The sequence below is a fragment of the Trypanosoma cruzi genome, genomic scaffold (assembly GCF_000209065.1).
Source record: "Trypanosoma cruzi strain CL Brener 1047053517003 genomic scaffold, whole genome shotgun sequence".
Taxonomy (NCBI): Eukaryota; Euglenozoa; class Kinetoplastea; order Trypanosomatida; family Trypanosomatidae; genus Trypanosoma; species Trypanosoma cruzi.
The window spans coordinates 45,001-60,269 of record NW_001849470.1 but is presented as its reverse complement, the minus strand read 5'-3'; the positions used below and the strand labels follow the sequence as shown (position 1 = coordinate 60,269).

Here is a 15,269-nt window from a genome sequence, read left to right as displayed (position 1 = left end):
AAATGTGTATTTATGTTTTTTTGTTTTTTTTTGGCGAGCGTAATGGACATTGGCGTTTTCAAAAATAAACAATAACTCCAGATTTTTTTTGATTTATTTTATATGTGATTATTTATGTATTTATTTCTTGATTTCATTAGTAAATACCTACTTTTTGTCGTAGATGTATGTGTGCGTGGGGTGAACTTGTTTAATTTTTTTTTTTTTTCTATAATACACGACATCAAAAAGGATTTTATTTATAAATTAGACAATGAATAAGTTGTTATGTCCTTTTTGGGTCAATAGAGTGGATGGAATTTCCGTCGACAATCCCTCTGCTTTGACATTAGGCGATTTACTTTACTGCGATGTGAATGATCAGGAGGAGGTTTGGAGCTACGTTCTTTTAGCTAATTACATGATAGACATCGAGTGGCTTGTTCGTGTGGCTCCATCATTGTTACAGACTAAGCAACAAATTTTTATCGTGTCAGGTGAAAAAGAATATGAAAAAAAAATTCAATCTTCTTTTCTTTTTCGGTACATTAAGGCCGAAAAGGTTAGAATTGTGGAACCGAAATTGCCACTTCCTTTTGGCGTGCATCACAGCAAGCTTGTCTTATGTGTGAATGCAAACGGTATTCGAGTTGCAGTACTTACGGCGAATTTTATACAAGATGATTGGGCTTACAAATCACAAGGTATATACGTGCAGGATTTTCCACGAAAGCAGAATTCACCTAAAACCGACCAAGCAAATTTAACTTTTTCTGCTGGAAATGAAATTCGAGGAAACAAATTTAAAAATGAGCTTTTGAGGTACTTAAATTGCTATGGCATAATATCTAATACGGAGAATACAGTGGCTATTCCAAGTACCCTATTTGATGAAATTGATTTTAGTGCCGTTTGCGTAGAAATCATAACATCTATTCCGGGATATCATCGATATACTGATATTCATTCTTTTGGATTGGGACGAATACCAAAGGTCCTGCATTCTATAGATACGGAATTGAGTGACAGTATTCGGGCGCCGTTGTTAATATGGCAGTTTTCTTCTCAAGGAAAACTAACAAATTCCTTTTTAAATGCGCTGGAAAATGCAATGTCGACAGAGTGGAAGAGCATTGAAGAAGCGAATAAGAAACCCTTACGCCCGTTGGTTCAAATAGTGTATCCAACTGAGTCTGAAGTGAGGGAGAGCTTAGAGGGGTGGCGTGGCGGTCTTTCTCTTCCTCTGCGGTTAAGCTCTTGTCATCCCTATATAAACAGGCGTTTACATCGCTGGGGACAAGGTACAAGAGGCCTCTGCAAAATAGAATTTTTAAGAAGAAGAGCATTACCTCACCTAAAAACCTATATGCGTCTTAACGAAAAAAAAGATGGAATCAAATGGTTTATTTTAACAAGCGCCAATCTTTCTCGGGCTGCATGGGGTGAATGGCAAAAAAAAGGTGATCAATTGGCAATTAGATCTTATGAATTTGGAGTTGTATATGGAAAGGGCTCTTTTATAAGTTTTCTAGAAGGGGAGCCTTTTAGTGTTACACCTTCTAGAAAAATACCTCTTCCCTCTTTAGTGGAAGGTGATGGCCTGGTAGAAGTTCATATTGATCAAGGTGGGAAGCAAAATATTGAAGAGGGCCCGAGTTTGTTTTTGCCATATGATCCTCTTCATTTAGAGCCATATGCAAGCACTGTACAAATGCAGGATCAGAGAGGTAATAACTGTGAATCCTGGATTAATACCGATGATATTCCGTGGGTCATTGACATGCCGCATTTTGGCAAAGACGTTTTTGGAAAAGAGATACATAGAGCCATGGAACTTGACGGAAGATGTGAACACACAAGTCTTGAGATGGGGAAAAAAAATATTTCAAGACCTGAAATACGATTTATAAAGCGTCAGAGACCTGATTAATGATTTAATATATAATTTCTTAAAATATGGGTAAAAATAAAGATCATTATAAAGGAAAACTCTTTAATGCTGTAATTTAATTTGCCTATAATCTTTTTTTTGCTTTGTTTTTCTTTGGAAGAGGGACAGGTTTTATGATGTGTTTTTTTTTTTTGAAGGTTTTATGTGCATGCATGTGATTATCCACGCTATTATTATTATTGTCGCCATATTTTTTCTTTCTTTCTTTGTACTTAAAATCAAAACAACAACAACAATAGTGAAGAAAAAGGTTTGAGGAAAAAGTAAAGCTTTTCTTTTTTGTGTATATAAAAGGAGTTTTTTTTTTTTTTAATATATATATACATATATAATAGCTACAAGAAAAATTGCTCGTAATATTATTATTATTAAAAAGCGGTGGGTGCTGGAAGATATGGAGGATTTTAGAAGTAGCGCAGGGTGCTCGCAAAAAGATATGTTATGGGGAGGGGAAAAGAAAGATTTATTTGGTTCCGCTACAGCCGATAGGCCCAATCAAGTTGGCACAGAAAGCGCGGCAAGTGCGACTTCCATAACGTGCGAAGAAGTGACACAAATTGAGGATCTTGAATTAGACGAACTACGAGATTCTAACGATGGCTTTGTTACAACCCGTCATAAATTGCAATTTGGTGGTGCTGGATGGGGTTTCCTCATGGAACAACATTATGACGAACTTTACGGGGCTTTTCGCAGTTCAACTGCAAAGGCGTTGGGACTCTCTGAGATAGATGTTTTTGGAATTTGTTTTTCTGTCGGATCACTTGTGGCGCATTTTTCAATTCGCCACCCCATATCCATGTTGGGAAGGGATATAAATCAAGCGCTGATTAAATACGATTATGCACTAGTTTGGGCGCTATACCACAGAGGGGGGGAAAAATATGGGACACCTCAGCTAATTACTACAGAAAACCCGTTAGTTTCTCCAGCACCAGCCAAGAAAATCAACCGAGATAATGAGGATGGGCAGCCGATGGAAAGTAATGCCAAAAAAGACATTAGTCAATATATTGCTACGCCTTCCACCGCAAGAGAAATCCATCAAAATAAGGACAATATTGTAGTCAGCGGTTCCCCAACGCATTCCTCAACTCACCAAATGAGCTTTTCAGGGGCTTCATGGGGTTCTATTCTAAAAGAACACATGGAGGAAATTCAAAAGGCCATCGAGCACGACGTTTCTGACGCCACGGGTACTTCTGGCAAATTTCAAACGAGACTATGCTTTGAGGACGAAAAGCTGATTGTAATGTTTACAGCGACCTATGAAAACAACGAGGGTTCACCAATAATGAACCGTCAGTTGTCAGAACACGAATACCAACACATCCGGAATATATATAAAAAGAAAAACGACGGGGCAACAAGCAGATTCAAAAATAAGGGAAAAGAAAACAGCGATTTGACACACAAAAAGCGATTCTCTGGAACCCAAATCGCGGCACATGATTTACCAACCCTTCAGTGGGCCACACGAATCCCAGAAAATCCCTCTACAAAAAATGAGGTTACCATTATCACGCCGCGACGAATTCTACTAGGCGGTAATCGCGCTGTGGAGAGTGCAATGCCAGTTGAGACCATGATAGTAACGGAGAATTATCACCAGGATTCCGTGGTGACACACCACCGTGTGCAGTTTGACGGTGACGACTGGGATGCTGTTCTGGAGCGGAAGCGTGCTGCGTTGTGTGAGGCGTTTGATGCCGACGTTTGTGGGGCGGTGGGCATTCCTCGTGGGTCAGTGGTGGATTTGGAGTTTAAAAGTGGAGGTCTCTTTGCCGAGTTTGGTGTCCGTCATGCGCCTTCGCTTCGTAAGCGTGATGTGGATAAGCGTCTTGCACGGTGCGAATTTTGTAAGACGTGGGAGCTGTACGAACCACGGAACCTTATGATGATTAAGGATGAGCCCGTTGGTGGTGGTGTGGCGGACGGCGTTGTGGCACCTGAGGATTCCGTGGTGACACACCACCGTGTGCAGTTTGACGGTGACGACTGGGATGCTGTTCTGGAGCGGAAGCGTGCTGCGTTGTGTGAGGCGTTTGATGCCGACGTTTGTGGGGCGGTGGGCATTCCACGTGGGTCAGTGGCGGATGTAGAGTTCACCTTGGGCAGTCTGTCGGTTGCGTTTGGTGTTCGTCACGCGCCGTCGCTTTCTAAGCGTGATGTGGATAAGCGTCTTGGCGAATGCAACTTTGATGAGGTATGGAGGCTGTATGACCGGCGGAATGAAGATCAGCAAACGGGAGACGCTGTGGGTGACGCAGTGCCTCGTACTGGGGCACCGGAGGAGTTGCCTGTTCTACGGGCATCGGAGGAGTTGCCTGTTCTACAGGGATACGAGGAGTTGCCACGCACCTCGTCGAAAACGCAGTCCACGACAAAAATGTCTTTTGTACGTGGAGATTATTCTCGGTCAGTCGTCACTGTGGTGAAGCCGCGTCTGAGCATGCTGGGTGGGCACCAGGAGGAGAGTGCAGTGCCAATTGAGAATGTGATGATATCAAATTATGAGGAGGAGCTTGTGGTGACACGCCACCGTGTGCAGTTTGACGGTGACGAATGGGATGCTGTTCTGGAGCGGAAGCGTGCTGCGTTGTGTGAGGCGTTTGATGCCGACGTTTGTGGGGCGGTGGGCATTCCTCGTGGGTCAGTGGTGGATTTGGAGTTTAAAAGTGGAGGTCTCTTTGCCGAGTTTGGTGTCCGTCATGCGCCTTCGCTTCGTAAGCGTGATGTGGATAAGCGTCTTGCACGGTGCGAATTTTGTAAGACGTGGGAGCTGTACGAACCACGGAACCTTATGATGATTAAGGATGAGCCCGTTGGTGGTGGTGTGGCGGACGGCGTTGTGGCACCTGAGGATTCCGTGGTGACACACCACCGTGTGCAGTTTGACGGTGACGACTGGGATGCTGTTCTGGAGCGGAAGCGTGCTGCGTTGTGTGAGGCGTTTGATGCCGACGTTTGTGGGGCGGTGGGCATTCCACGTGGGTCAGTGGCGGATGTAGAGTTCACCTTGGGCAGTCTGTCGGTTGCGTTTGGTGTTCGTCACGCGCCGTCGCTTTCTAAGCGTGATGTGGATAAGCGTCTTGGCGAATGCAACTTTGATGAGGTATGGAGGCTGTATGACCGGCGGAATGAAGATCAGCAAACGGGAGACGCTGTGGGTGACGCAGTGCCTCGTACTGGGGCACCGGAGGAGTTGCCTGTTCTACGGGCATCGGAGGAGTTGCCTGTTCTACAGGGATACGAGGAGTTGCCACGCACCTCGTCGAAAACGCAGTCCACGACAAAAATGTCTTTTGTACGTGGAGATTATTCTCGGTCAGTCGTCACTGTGGTGAAGCCGCGTCTGAGCATGCTGGGTGGGCACCAGGAGGAGAGTGCAGTGCCAATTGAGAATGTGATGATATCAAATTATGAGGAGGAGCTTGTGGTGACACGCCACCGTGTGCAGTTTGACGGTGACGACTGGGATGCTGTTCTGGAGCGGAAGCGTGCTGCGTTGTGTGAGGCGTTTGATGCCGACGTTTGTGGGGCGGTGGGCATTCCTCGTGGGTCAGTGGTGGATTTGGAGTTTAAAAGTGGAGGTCTCTTTGCCGAGTTTGGTGTCCGTCATGCGCCTTCGCTTCGTAAGCGTGATGTGGATAAGCGTCTTGCACGGTGCGAATTTTGTAAGACGTGGGAGCTGTACGAACCACGGAACCTTATGATGATTAAGGATGAGCCCGTTGGTGGTGGTGTGGCGGACGGCGTTGTGGCACCTGAGGATTCCGTGGTGACACACCACCGTGTGCAGTTTGACGGTGACGACTGGGATGCTGTTCTGGAGCGGAAGCGTGCTGCGTTGTGTGAGGCGTTTGATGCCGACGTTTGTGGGGCGGTGGGCATTCCACGTGGGTCAGTGGCGGATGTAGAGTTCACCTTGGGCAGTCTGTCGGTTGCGTTTGGTGTTCGTCACGCGCCGTCGCTTTCTAAGCGTGATGTGGATAAGCGTCTTGGCGAATGCAACTTTGATGAGGTATGGAGGCTGTATGACCGGCGGAATGAAGATCAGCAAACGGGAGACGCTGTGGGTGACGCAGTGCCTCGTACTGGGGCACCGGAGGAGTTGCCTGTTCTACGGGCATCGGAGGAGTTGCCTGTTCTACAGGCATCGGAGGAGTTGCCTGTTCTACAGGGATACGAGGAGTTGCCACGCACCTCGTCGAAAACGCAGTCCACGACAAAAATGTCTTTTGTACGTGGAGATTATTCTCGGTCAGTCGTCAGTGTGGTGAAGCCGCGTCTGAGCATGCTGGGTGGGCACCAGGAGGAGAGTGCAGTGCCAATTGAGAATGTGATGATGTCAAATTATGAGGAGGAGCTTGTGGTGACACGCCACCGTGTGCAGTTTGACGGTGACGAATGGGATGCTGTTCTGGAGCGGAAGCGTGCTGCTTTGTGTGAGGCGTTTGATGCCGACGTTTGTGGGGCGGTGGGCATTCCTCGTGGGTCAGTGGTGGATTTGGAGTTTAAAAGTGGAGGTCTCTTTGCCGAGTTTGGTGTCCGTCATGCGCCTTCGCTTCGTAAGCGTGATGTGGATAAGCGTCTTGCACGGTGCGAATTTTGTAAGACGTGGGAGCTGTACGAACCACGGAACCTTATGATGATTAAGGATGAGCCCGTTGGTGGTGGTGTGGCGGACGGCGTTGTGGCACCTGAGGATTCCGTGGTGACACACCACCGTGTGCAGTTTGACGGTGACGACTGGGATGCTGTTCTGGAGCGGAAGCGTGCTGCGTTGTGTGAGGCGTTTGATGCCGACGTTTGTGGGGCGGTGGGCATTCCACGTGGGTCAGTGGCGGATGTAGAGTTCACCTTGGGCAGTCTGTCGGTTGCGTTTGGTGTTCGTCACGCGCCGTCGCTTTCTAAGCGTGATGTGGATAAGCGTCTTGGCGAATGCAACTTTGATGAGGTATGGAGGCTGTATGACCGGCGGAATGAAGATCAGCAAACGGGAGACGCTGTGGGTGACGCAGTGCCTCGTACTGGGGCCTCTGATTCCATGCTTCCTCCGCTCTATGCTGCTGAATATCGGGATGGCATCTCGCCGATGCTCCAGTCGTGTGATGCTGTGCCTCCTGCGCTCTATGCTGCTGAATATCGGGATGCCATCTCGCCAATGCTCCAGTCGTGTGATGCTGTGCCTCCTGCGCTCTATGCTGCTGAATATCGTGATGCCATCTCGCCAATGCTCCAGTCGTGTGATGCTGTGCCTCCTGCGCTCTATGCTGCTGAATATCGTGATGCCATCTCGCCAATGCTCCAGTCGTGTGATGCTGTGCCTCCTGCGCTCTATTCTGCTGAATATCAGGATGCCATCTCGCCGAGGCTCCAGTCTTGTGATGCTGTGCCTCCTGCGCTCTATTCTGCTGAATATCGGGATGCCATCTCGCCGATGCTCCAGTCTTGTGATGCTGTGCCTCCTGCGCTCTATTCTGCTGAATATCGGGATGCCATCTCGCCGATGCTCCAGTCGTGTGATGCTCTGCCTCCTGCGCTCTATTCTGCTGAATATCGGGATGCCATCTCGCCGATGCTCCAGTCTTGTGATGCTGTGCCTCCTGCGCTCTATTCTGCTGAATATCGGGATGCCATCTCGCCGATGCTCCAGTCGTGTGATGCTCTGCCTCCTGCGCTCTATTCTGCTGAATATCGGGATGCCATCTCGCCAATGCTCCAGTCTTGTGATGCTCTGCCTCCTGCGCTCTATTCTGCTGAATATCAGGATGCCATCTCGCCGAGGCTCCAGTCGTGTGATGCTCTGCCTCCTGCGCTCTATTCTGCTGAATATCGTGATGCCATCTCGCCGATGCTCCAGTCTTGTGATGCTCTGCCTCCTGCGCTCTATTCTGCTGAATATCGTGATGCCATCTCGCCAATGCTCCAGTCTTGTGATGCTCTGCCTCCTGCGCTCTATTCTGCTGAATATCGGGATGCCATCTCGCCGAGGCTCCAGTCGTGTGATGCTGTGCCTCCTGCGCTCTATTCTGCTGAATATCGTGATGCCATCTCGCCGATGCTCCTGTCGTGTGATGCTCTGCCTCCTGCGCTCTATTCTGCTGAATATCGTGATGCCATCTCGCCGATGCTCCAGTCTTGTGATGCTCTGCCTCCTGCGCTCTATTCTGCTGAATATCGGGATGCCATCTCGCCGAGGCTCCAGTCGTGTGATGCTGTGCCTCCTGCGCTCTATTCTGCTGAATATCGTGATGCCATCTCGCCGATGCTCCTGTCGTGTGATGCTCTGCCTCCTGCGCTCTATGCTGCTGAATATCGTGATGAGGAGCTAGTGGTGACACACCACCGTGTGCAGTTTGACGGTGACGACTGGGATGCTGTTCTGGAGCGGAAGCGTGCTGCGTTGTGTGAGGCGTTTGATGCCGACGTTTGTGGGGCGGTGGGCATTCCACGTGGGTCAGTGGCGGATGTAGAGTTCACCTTGGGCAGTCTGTCGGTTGCGTTTGGTGTTCGTCACGCGCCGTCGCTTTCTAAGCGTGATGTGGATAAGCGTCTTGGCGAATGCAACTTTGATGAGGTATGGAGGCTGTATGACCGGCGGAATGAAGATCAGCAAACGGGAGACGCTGTGGGTGACGCAGTGCCTCGTACTGGGGCCTCTGATTCCATGCTGCCTGTGCTCTCTGCCGCTGAGGGGTGCTCTTTTGTGCGTAAGAGTCCTGTGGGGATTCAGGATGTTGCTGTACCTTTACGCATTATGGAGGATGTGCGATCTGCCGGTTTACAGTCTGCAGATGTGGTGGACTCTTTATTTCGGAAGAAGGATGGTTTAGTTGATCGTGATGAAGAGAATAGACATTTTTCGCACTCAGTGGAGCCCTCAAAGTTGTTTGCGGTGTACCGTATTGGCTTTGTTGGAAAGGGGTGGAGGAGCGTTGTGGATAAGCATTTATCGCGTTTGAAGGACTGCTTTCTTTACGACTTGTCGGACATTAGCAAATTTGTTCCAAGGTCGGTTGAGGGTGTTTCTTGTAGTTCTTCGGGGGATGTTGTTGTGACGGTGTTGTTGGAGCACTTGTCTTCCTTGTCACAAAACGAGGTCCTTCGCATGTTGGATGATGCACCATTTTTGTCGATGTGGCGCCTTCATGATGAGTGTATCGCCGAGGGTTCTGTTGGTCGTACGACGACCTTTCACCGCGTCGGGTTTGTGGGAGCAGACTGGTCCAGTAAGATTAATGGGGAACTTGTGGGCGCCGCGTTTGTGAAGGACGTTGTGGAAGTGCTACATGTCAGACCTGAGGACGTGCGTATTGCGGGTTACTATGTTAGTGAGAACCTTGTTATTGATTTCTACGTTGAACACAGCGATTCCATTACTGAGGGGCAAATTGATGAATTATTGAACGCGACCATGTTTGAGAATGTCTGGGAGGTTTACAGGCGTGAGAGAAACCCCGTCATGCAAGAATTGCAGCCGCTGCGTGTGACGCCGCGGCAAGCCAAAATTCGTGCAAACCTTTCAAAAATACCGAAATCTGTTGCTGCCCGACAGCACCACGGCCTTTACGTGAATAATTCGGTCGGGTACCCTCGGCCTGGGCTACGGTACCGGCAGCCAAGGACTGACCTCAAACAATGCCCCAGCGTGCCCGAAGAACCTCTTTATGTGCCGCATGAGAAGCACTTACCGACGTGGGATCGCGGGGTGGAGCTTCCAAATGTTGCGCTCTCTCCCCGTGCGTTGCCTTGGCCGCTGCGGACCGATTATACCAAGGCGCAGCAACAACGGCGTGTGAATTTGAATGAGGTAAGCGAGGTGCTGGGGCTGCAGCGACAGCAGGGGTCGCAGCTTCAGCCTGAAAGTGCCGATATCCCGAATGCGTGCTTGGGATCCTCCTATCAGGAGTCGGGGTCTACGCGCCGAGGGGAATCGAGGGACCGCCTGCACCAATACCGCGAGAGAATCCGGCGTCTCCTACCCAAATGAGCTCTGACACAGACGATGGTGCTGCTACCCTGATCCTTCCTATTGTCGGTCATTTTCCTTCTGGAGAGCATTCTCCTGCATTCTGCATAAGTGAATTCTATATTTATTACGAAGGCATCATCTGCCCTCGGTCGATGGGGTGTTGATACTTGTCGCACCTTTTTTTTTTTTTAACTTCCCTTCTTTTTGTCTTCTCTGTTTTTCTTTGCTTTGTTGCTCATGCCTCGTACCATGTGTTGTGACGAGGAAGTAGAAGAGGGGTGGAGTGGGGGGTTTAGGACTTCATCATCCACCAACCTTGCGTCTTTTTGAACCGAATATTACCGCGCCGATTGGAATCCCAGAATTTGAGGTTTTTTTTTTTTCTCCGTTCTTGTGGATTTTTTTTTTTTTTTTTTTGAATTTAGTGAATAAATTTATTTGGCATTTTTTTCCGTGGACGAGTCCTTCACCTTCTTTTTTTTTTTTTTTCTTTTTTTTTTTTTTTTTTTTGCTGCGTGTGTTTTTTTGCTTTTTTTTTCTTTCTGCTTTTTTTTTTTTTTATTGAGGTTTTCATTGCTTCTTCTTTATTTGTATATATAATGTAATATTGGGAAATGTAGACCATTATATATTGACACGGACGCAGACACACCTTGGATGTACCCAACCCTTTTTTTTTTTTTTTTTTTTGAACTGGATGTATCTATTTTTGTTTTTCTTGTTGTTGCTGTTGCTATTGTGTTCGATTATGATAATGAAATATATATTAGCAAATACATTTCAAGAAACCATGTATTTTCTTTTTTTTTTTCTCTTTACATTTGTTAATGTAAATGTATATATATATATATCTATACAGAGAGACATATATGTACCCATGGATATCAGTGGCTTGTATCTATTGAGGCACATAGTTCAATAAATATTTAGGAATTACGTTTGAAACGGTACGTGCATCCACGATCGTTTTGTTGATGTTTTTTTTTTTTTTTTTACTTGACGGCTTGCGAGGGGAATGTTTCGGCTTGATGTCACGTGTCTCGGATAAAAATGCCCACAACCCATACATGCGTTTCTCTCTCCAATGCATTATTGCATGTGTAGTTTTTTTTTAAGCACATTTTTTGAAAGGGAATTGAGTTGCTAGGATGGTTTATGGATTGGACGGTGACCACGAGAAACACCCCAAGTTCTCTGAGGGCGTGAGATCCAACGGCAATTTCTTCAATCTGTTTTTTCCCAGCGACCAGCCCGCCATTGAGCCACCACGTGGGCGGTGTTCTCACCATTAGCGGGCGGTGAACTAGCTACTAGGCGGGGCCAAGACAAAGGAATGAATTGCGCTTTGTTGCGACACGCTGTGGCTGCCATCACCGTGCCGAGGAACCCTGAGTCCATTCGAGCCTCTATGAAGAGGAAGAAGCACACCGCTGTTTGGAGCAGGTGGGCGGCACTTGAAGGAAGGCAGTTGGCGCTGCACTGGCACATATGAGTGTGCCCGGGCTCGGTTGGAGGGTAAAAAATATTGGCGTGCAGCTCAGATGCCCACGCGCATTTCCGTGCGGTGCGCATTGGATTGGCGCCGACGCAAGAGCCGTCCACATCCATCAATGGAACGGCAACTTGGCGCGCATTAGCGCTCAGCCAGGCCCGTCACAAGTCTCCACCAATTCTGCCGCGGGAAGTTGGAATGCGTCCCATACGGCAGAGACAATCGAAGGATCCCACAAATTCATGACGTGCCAGAGGAATTAGAGTTTTCACTCGGCACACGGGGGACCAAGTGGGGAATCCGTGGGAGGCAGGGATTTGTACGGAGGATCGCAGTCGCACCATTTGACGGCGTATTGAAATGCATGATGGATGCAACGCCTGGCCACAGCTCCTGGATGCGTCTTGGGCCACCTTTGCGACGCCGGCTGCGCCAGGTTCCGGCATGCAGACAGCCGTGAGGGGAACGGTGCGTCCTGGGCGTGCGCCATTCGCGGGGAAGAGATGCTTACGGAATCGTGCCGGTTGTCAGGGCGACCGCGTACACTCAGTCAAATGGATCCTCCGGACAGTGAATAACGATGCTGGAGCGCGGGTCGAGGACATTCAGGGTGCTGTCTAAATGCCCAGAAATGGGATCGCCCATTCCTCCAGGCGGTTCAGAGAGCAAAGAAATAGCATGCCGCACCCCCGCCCAATGAAGCACGATGCCGCAAACGTGGTCGGATTGGACAACACAACACGGCGTGCCGAGTGAAGCTGCGCAAGGAGACCTATACCCACACACAAAAAAGGCTTTTGGCCCCGGAAGCAATGACTTCTGGGACGGCACAGGTGGGACATCGTCATCAATGTACGGGTGATGCCGTGGGCCATGGGTTCCTCTCAGCGCTGCGCTCGTGGTGATGCCGTGGGCCACCTCCCCAACACGTCGTGCGGTTGACACCGTTGGTGGAAACGAGTTGGCGCGCCGGGCGACGGTGCTGTGGGCACAATTGACGCCGGGGAAGGACGGCACACGACCATATTTTCTGAGGGCCACAGCATTGTCCGGCGCACCCATCGCCGCCGGGTTGCGTTGCGGGAGGAGAAGGAGGATTGCCTGCCCCGGCGAGGAGTGGACGTGTGCACTTTTACTCCCTGAAGTGAATCCGACGGCGGATGAATCCAACGGCGCGCGAATGTGTGTGACGATTTGTGGAAGGACACTGTGTTACGATCCGTCACCTCGACGAGCGATGGGAAAGAACTGAATTTGCGGAAATCCGCACAGCATGCGCTGCTTGTGAAAAGGGCGGGTAGTATTTATGAGGCGTTGGAAGTGCCCGTCGCAGGGTGGGCCGGCGGTGTTGGACAAGCCGTCAGTGCGGGGATGGCGGTTCATCGCATGGCCAAAGGCAAAGAACGCCCATTAGGACGCCGGGGTCGTGGTTGCTCTGCCATTTCAAATTTCCCAGTATCTTAGCGCGGTGTGAGACGAAACCGCCAGCAGTAAGAATGCGCTTTGTGAGACGATGTGCAATCCAAATGACGATGTGTGGTTTTAAAACATATCTTAGCGGATTGTAGTTTGTGGGGCTAGGCCACTGAGCCTGTAGGCATAGGGAGGTGGGGCTTTTGAGACTGGTTTAAGGGTGCGGTTGGCACTTTTTTTGTGTGTTTGTACTTAATGGTTGCGGGTAATAAGGAATTTTTTTTAAAATTCTCTTGTCGGCTATTGAATTAATATGCATTTTGTAGAATAAAGGGAAATTGATGGAAACACATGGTTCCTGTTTTTTGCTATGTATGATGCTTAAGAGTACCGTTGTAGAATATCGTTGGGGAAATGAGAGGAGAGATTTTTCTGTTACGGAGGCCCGTGGTCACTTGTTTCTCTTTTTTCTTTGTTGTGCTTCTCTGTTGGCTGGCGTCGGTTTTTTCTTTTATTATGGGCGGTATGTGCATTTATGCTGCGTTTTTCTTTAGATGCCTTTCTTTACTTTGCAGAAAATAATTGTGAACTGACCCACATGCTTTTTTTTTCCTCTACTTGCAGAGTGGCTGGAAGGTGAGACAGGTACAAGACAGCAGGTTCCGCACACACACACACACATAACAACAATAACAACAGCAAAAAGGGACGGTTACGGCGATGTCAGACTCGACGACTTTTTTGGAAGAACTTGAGGGTGAGGGTGTGCCGTCGTCTGTGGCGGATGTTGTGGCGGCAATTGCAGAGGCGTGCCGCGAGATATCAATAGATCTTCGTACAGACACCGTGAGGGCGGTGGGGGCGAATAACAGTTTTGGTGACGAGGTGCTTTCGGTGGATGATATGGCAGAAAAACACATCTCGTCATGCCTCACTGGCTGCCGCCATGTTTTGGCGTTTGTCTCAGAGGAGCGACCGACGCTCACTTCGACACCGCACTTGGGGCGGGGCATGTACACGGTCTCCTATGACCCGCTGGATGGCAGCAGCATCATCGCGACGAATTTTTCTGTCGGTTCGATCTTTGCTCTCTGGCCTGGTGCCACGCCGATTGGGCTGCGCGTGCGTGATATGGTGGCGAGTGTTGTGGCGGTATACGGCCCGCGGACTGTGCTTTTTGTGTCGTTGCGTCCGGTGGGTGTGGTGGAGTTTTATTACCATGGAGACCGCTGGACCCGTGTGCAAAATGGAGTCCCGCGCACTCTCAAGTCAAGAGCGACTTTATTTGCCCCCGGGAATCTTCGCGCGGTGATGTACCTGCCGTGGTATAAGGAACTTGTCACGTCGTATATGAACAGCGGGGCGACGCTGCGCTACACGGGGGGAATGGTGGCCGACGTGTGTCAGATCATCGTGAAGGGCGATGGTATCTACATGACTCCGGAGAGCCCACACCACAAGGTAAAACTCCGGCTGCTTTTTGAGGCAGCACCAATGGCGTTCCTCGTGGAGTGTGCAGGTGGACGATCCACGACAGGTACGAAGAATATGATGGATGTGCGCGTGGTAGAAATGGAGCAGAAAACACCTATTGCACTTGGATGCCTGTGGGATGTGGAAAGGTACGAGTCCATGTGTAGTGTGTACAAAAAAGGTACTTTAACGAGTGGTAGTAAGCTCTGAATTTTAACTTTTATAAAAAAAAAAATACGGTTAAGTACCACACAAATTTGTAATCGTAACTATACTGACTGGTGGCATTCACAATTGTGACAAAGGAATTCCATGTTTGACCCACGTTTTCTTTTTTTCCTTTTTTTTGCCTGCTTCAAGAGAGCACGAAGAGGTGTAGAACAACAAAGAAGAGGCTGCGGAACAACAACAAAATGAAAAACGGAATTTTTGTTTTGAGTTGACTGCAAAGGATGCTCTTGCCTTGTAATGCGGAGCCTTTTTTTTTTTTTTCTTCTTCTTTGCAATGTAAATGCGGGGTGTGTTTGCCGTCATTTTATATTCAATTGTGACGCGTTAGTGTTATATATATATTTTTCAAACTGTCTTTTTTTTTTTTTTTTTTTGTGATCTCCGTGGTGTTTTTTTAAATTTTCTTATTTATTTATATTTCTTTAAATTTCTTTTTTTTTTTTTTAATTTTTGCGCCTTTAATTGGGATGCACGCCAAAAAATCAGGAGGGGAAAAGCAGCAGGGGGTAATGGAGGAAACAGGGACGAGGATTGCGCCGGAACTTCCGCAGCGCACCATTGAGGAGGTGCTCGCGGGCGCCATGTGGGTGGCGAGTCTAACCGACCCCACACTTTGCCTTGAGCGCCTCCACGAGACGTTTAATGAAGTAATCTTCAGCTGCGTGGACAAAGAAACGGAAGATGAGGAGGAGCGCGTCGGGCGGCTCAAGACGGCGGCAGACCGTCTACGGGAACAGAGAGCAAAGGAGGAC

General features: G+C 48.8%; 4 protein-coding genes across 4 annotated transcripts, besides 15 other annotated features; all 4 read left to right on the top strand.

The window, feature by feature from the left end:
- Positions 1–2,165: part of a sequence feature (heterozygous, non-Esmeraldo-like haplotype) that runs on past the window's edge.
- Positions 254–1,909, top strand: Tc00.1047053506619.40 (tyrosyl-DNA phosphodiesterase (Tdp1), putative; the record flags this gene model as incomplete). Its single annotated transcript, XM_807533.1, has 1 exon — positions 254–1,909. One exon carries the CDS (start codon positions 254–256, stop codon positions 1,907–1,909), a length of 1,656 nt encoding a protein of 551 aa, XP_812626.1.
- Positions 2,166–3,694: a sequence feature (haploid, Esmeraldo-like haplotype).
- Positions 2,228–2,305: a sequence feature (AT_rich).
- Positions 2,325–9,926, top strand: Tc00.1047053506619.30 (hypothetical protein, conserved; the record flags this gene model as incomplete). Its single annotated transcript, XM_807532.1, has 1 exon — positions 2,325–9,926. One exon carries the CDS (start codon positions 2,325–2,327, stop codon positions 9,924–9,926), a length of 7,602 nt encoding a protein of 2,533 aa, XP_812625.1.
- Positions 3,695–6,364: a sequence feature (areas not merged during assembly with more than two copies in the genome that could not be assigned to a particular haplotype).
- Positions 6,365–11,146: a sequence feature (heterozygous, non-Esmeraldo-like haplotype).
- Positions 10,085–10,138: a sequence feature (A-rich).
- Positions 10,280–10,325: a sequence feature (A-rich).
- Positions 10,380–10,468: a sequence feature (A-rich).
- Positions 10,579–10,598: a microsatellite.
- Positions 10,736–10,793: a microsatellite.
- Positions 11,147–11,780: a sequence feature (areas merged during assembly that could not be assigned to a particular haplotype. This can correspond to areas where the two haplotypes were merged or to regions with more than two copies in the genome that were merged during assembly.).
- Positions 11,781–12,398: a sequence feature (areas not merged during assembly with more than two copies in the genome that could not be assigned to a particular haplotype).
- Positions 12,399–15,269: a sequence feature (heterozygous, non-Esmeraldo-like haplotype).
- Positions 13,534–14,496, top strand: Tc00.1047053506619.10 (sedoheptulose-1,6-bisphosphatase, putative; the record flags this gene model as incomplete). The annotated part of the gene is made up of 1 exon (XM_807531.1): positions 13,534–14,496. One exon carries the CDS (start codon positions 13,534–13,536, stop codon positions 14,494–14,496), a length of 963 nt encoding a protein of 320 aa, XP_812624.1.
- Positions 14,496–14,523: a sequence feature (AT_rich).
- Positions 14,871–14,969: a sequence feature (A-rich).
- Tc00.1047053506619.5 (hypothetical protein, conserved) lies at positions 14,985–15,269 on the top strand (the record flags this gene model as incomplete). Its single annotated transcript, XM_807536.1, has 1 exon — positions 14,985–15,269. A coding segment is annotated over one exon (285 nt), but the record flags the coding sequence as incomplete, so codon positions are not given.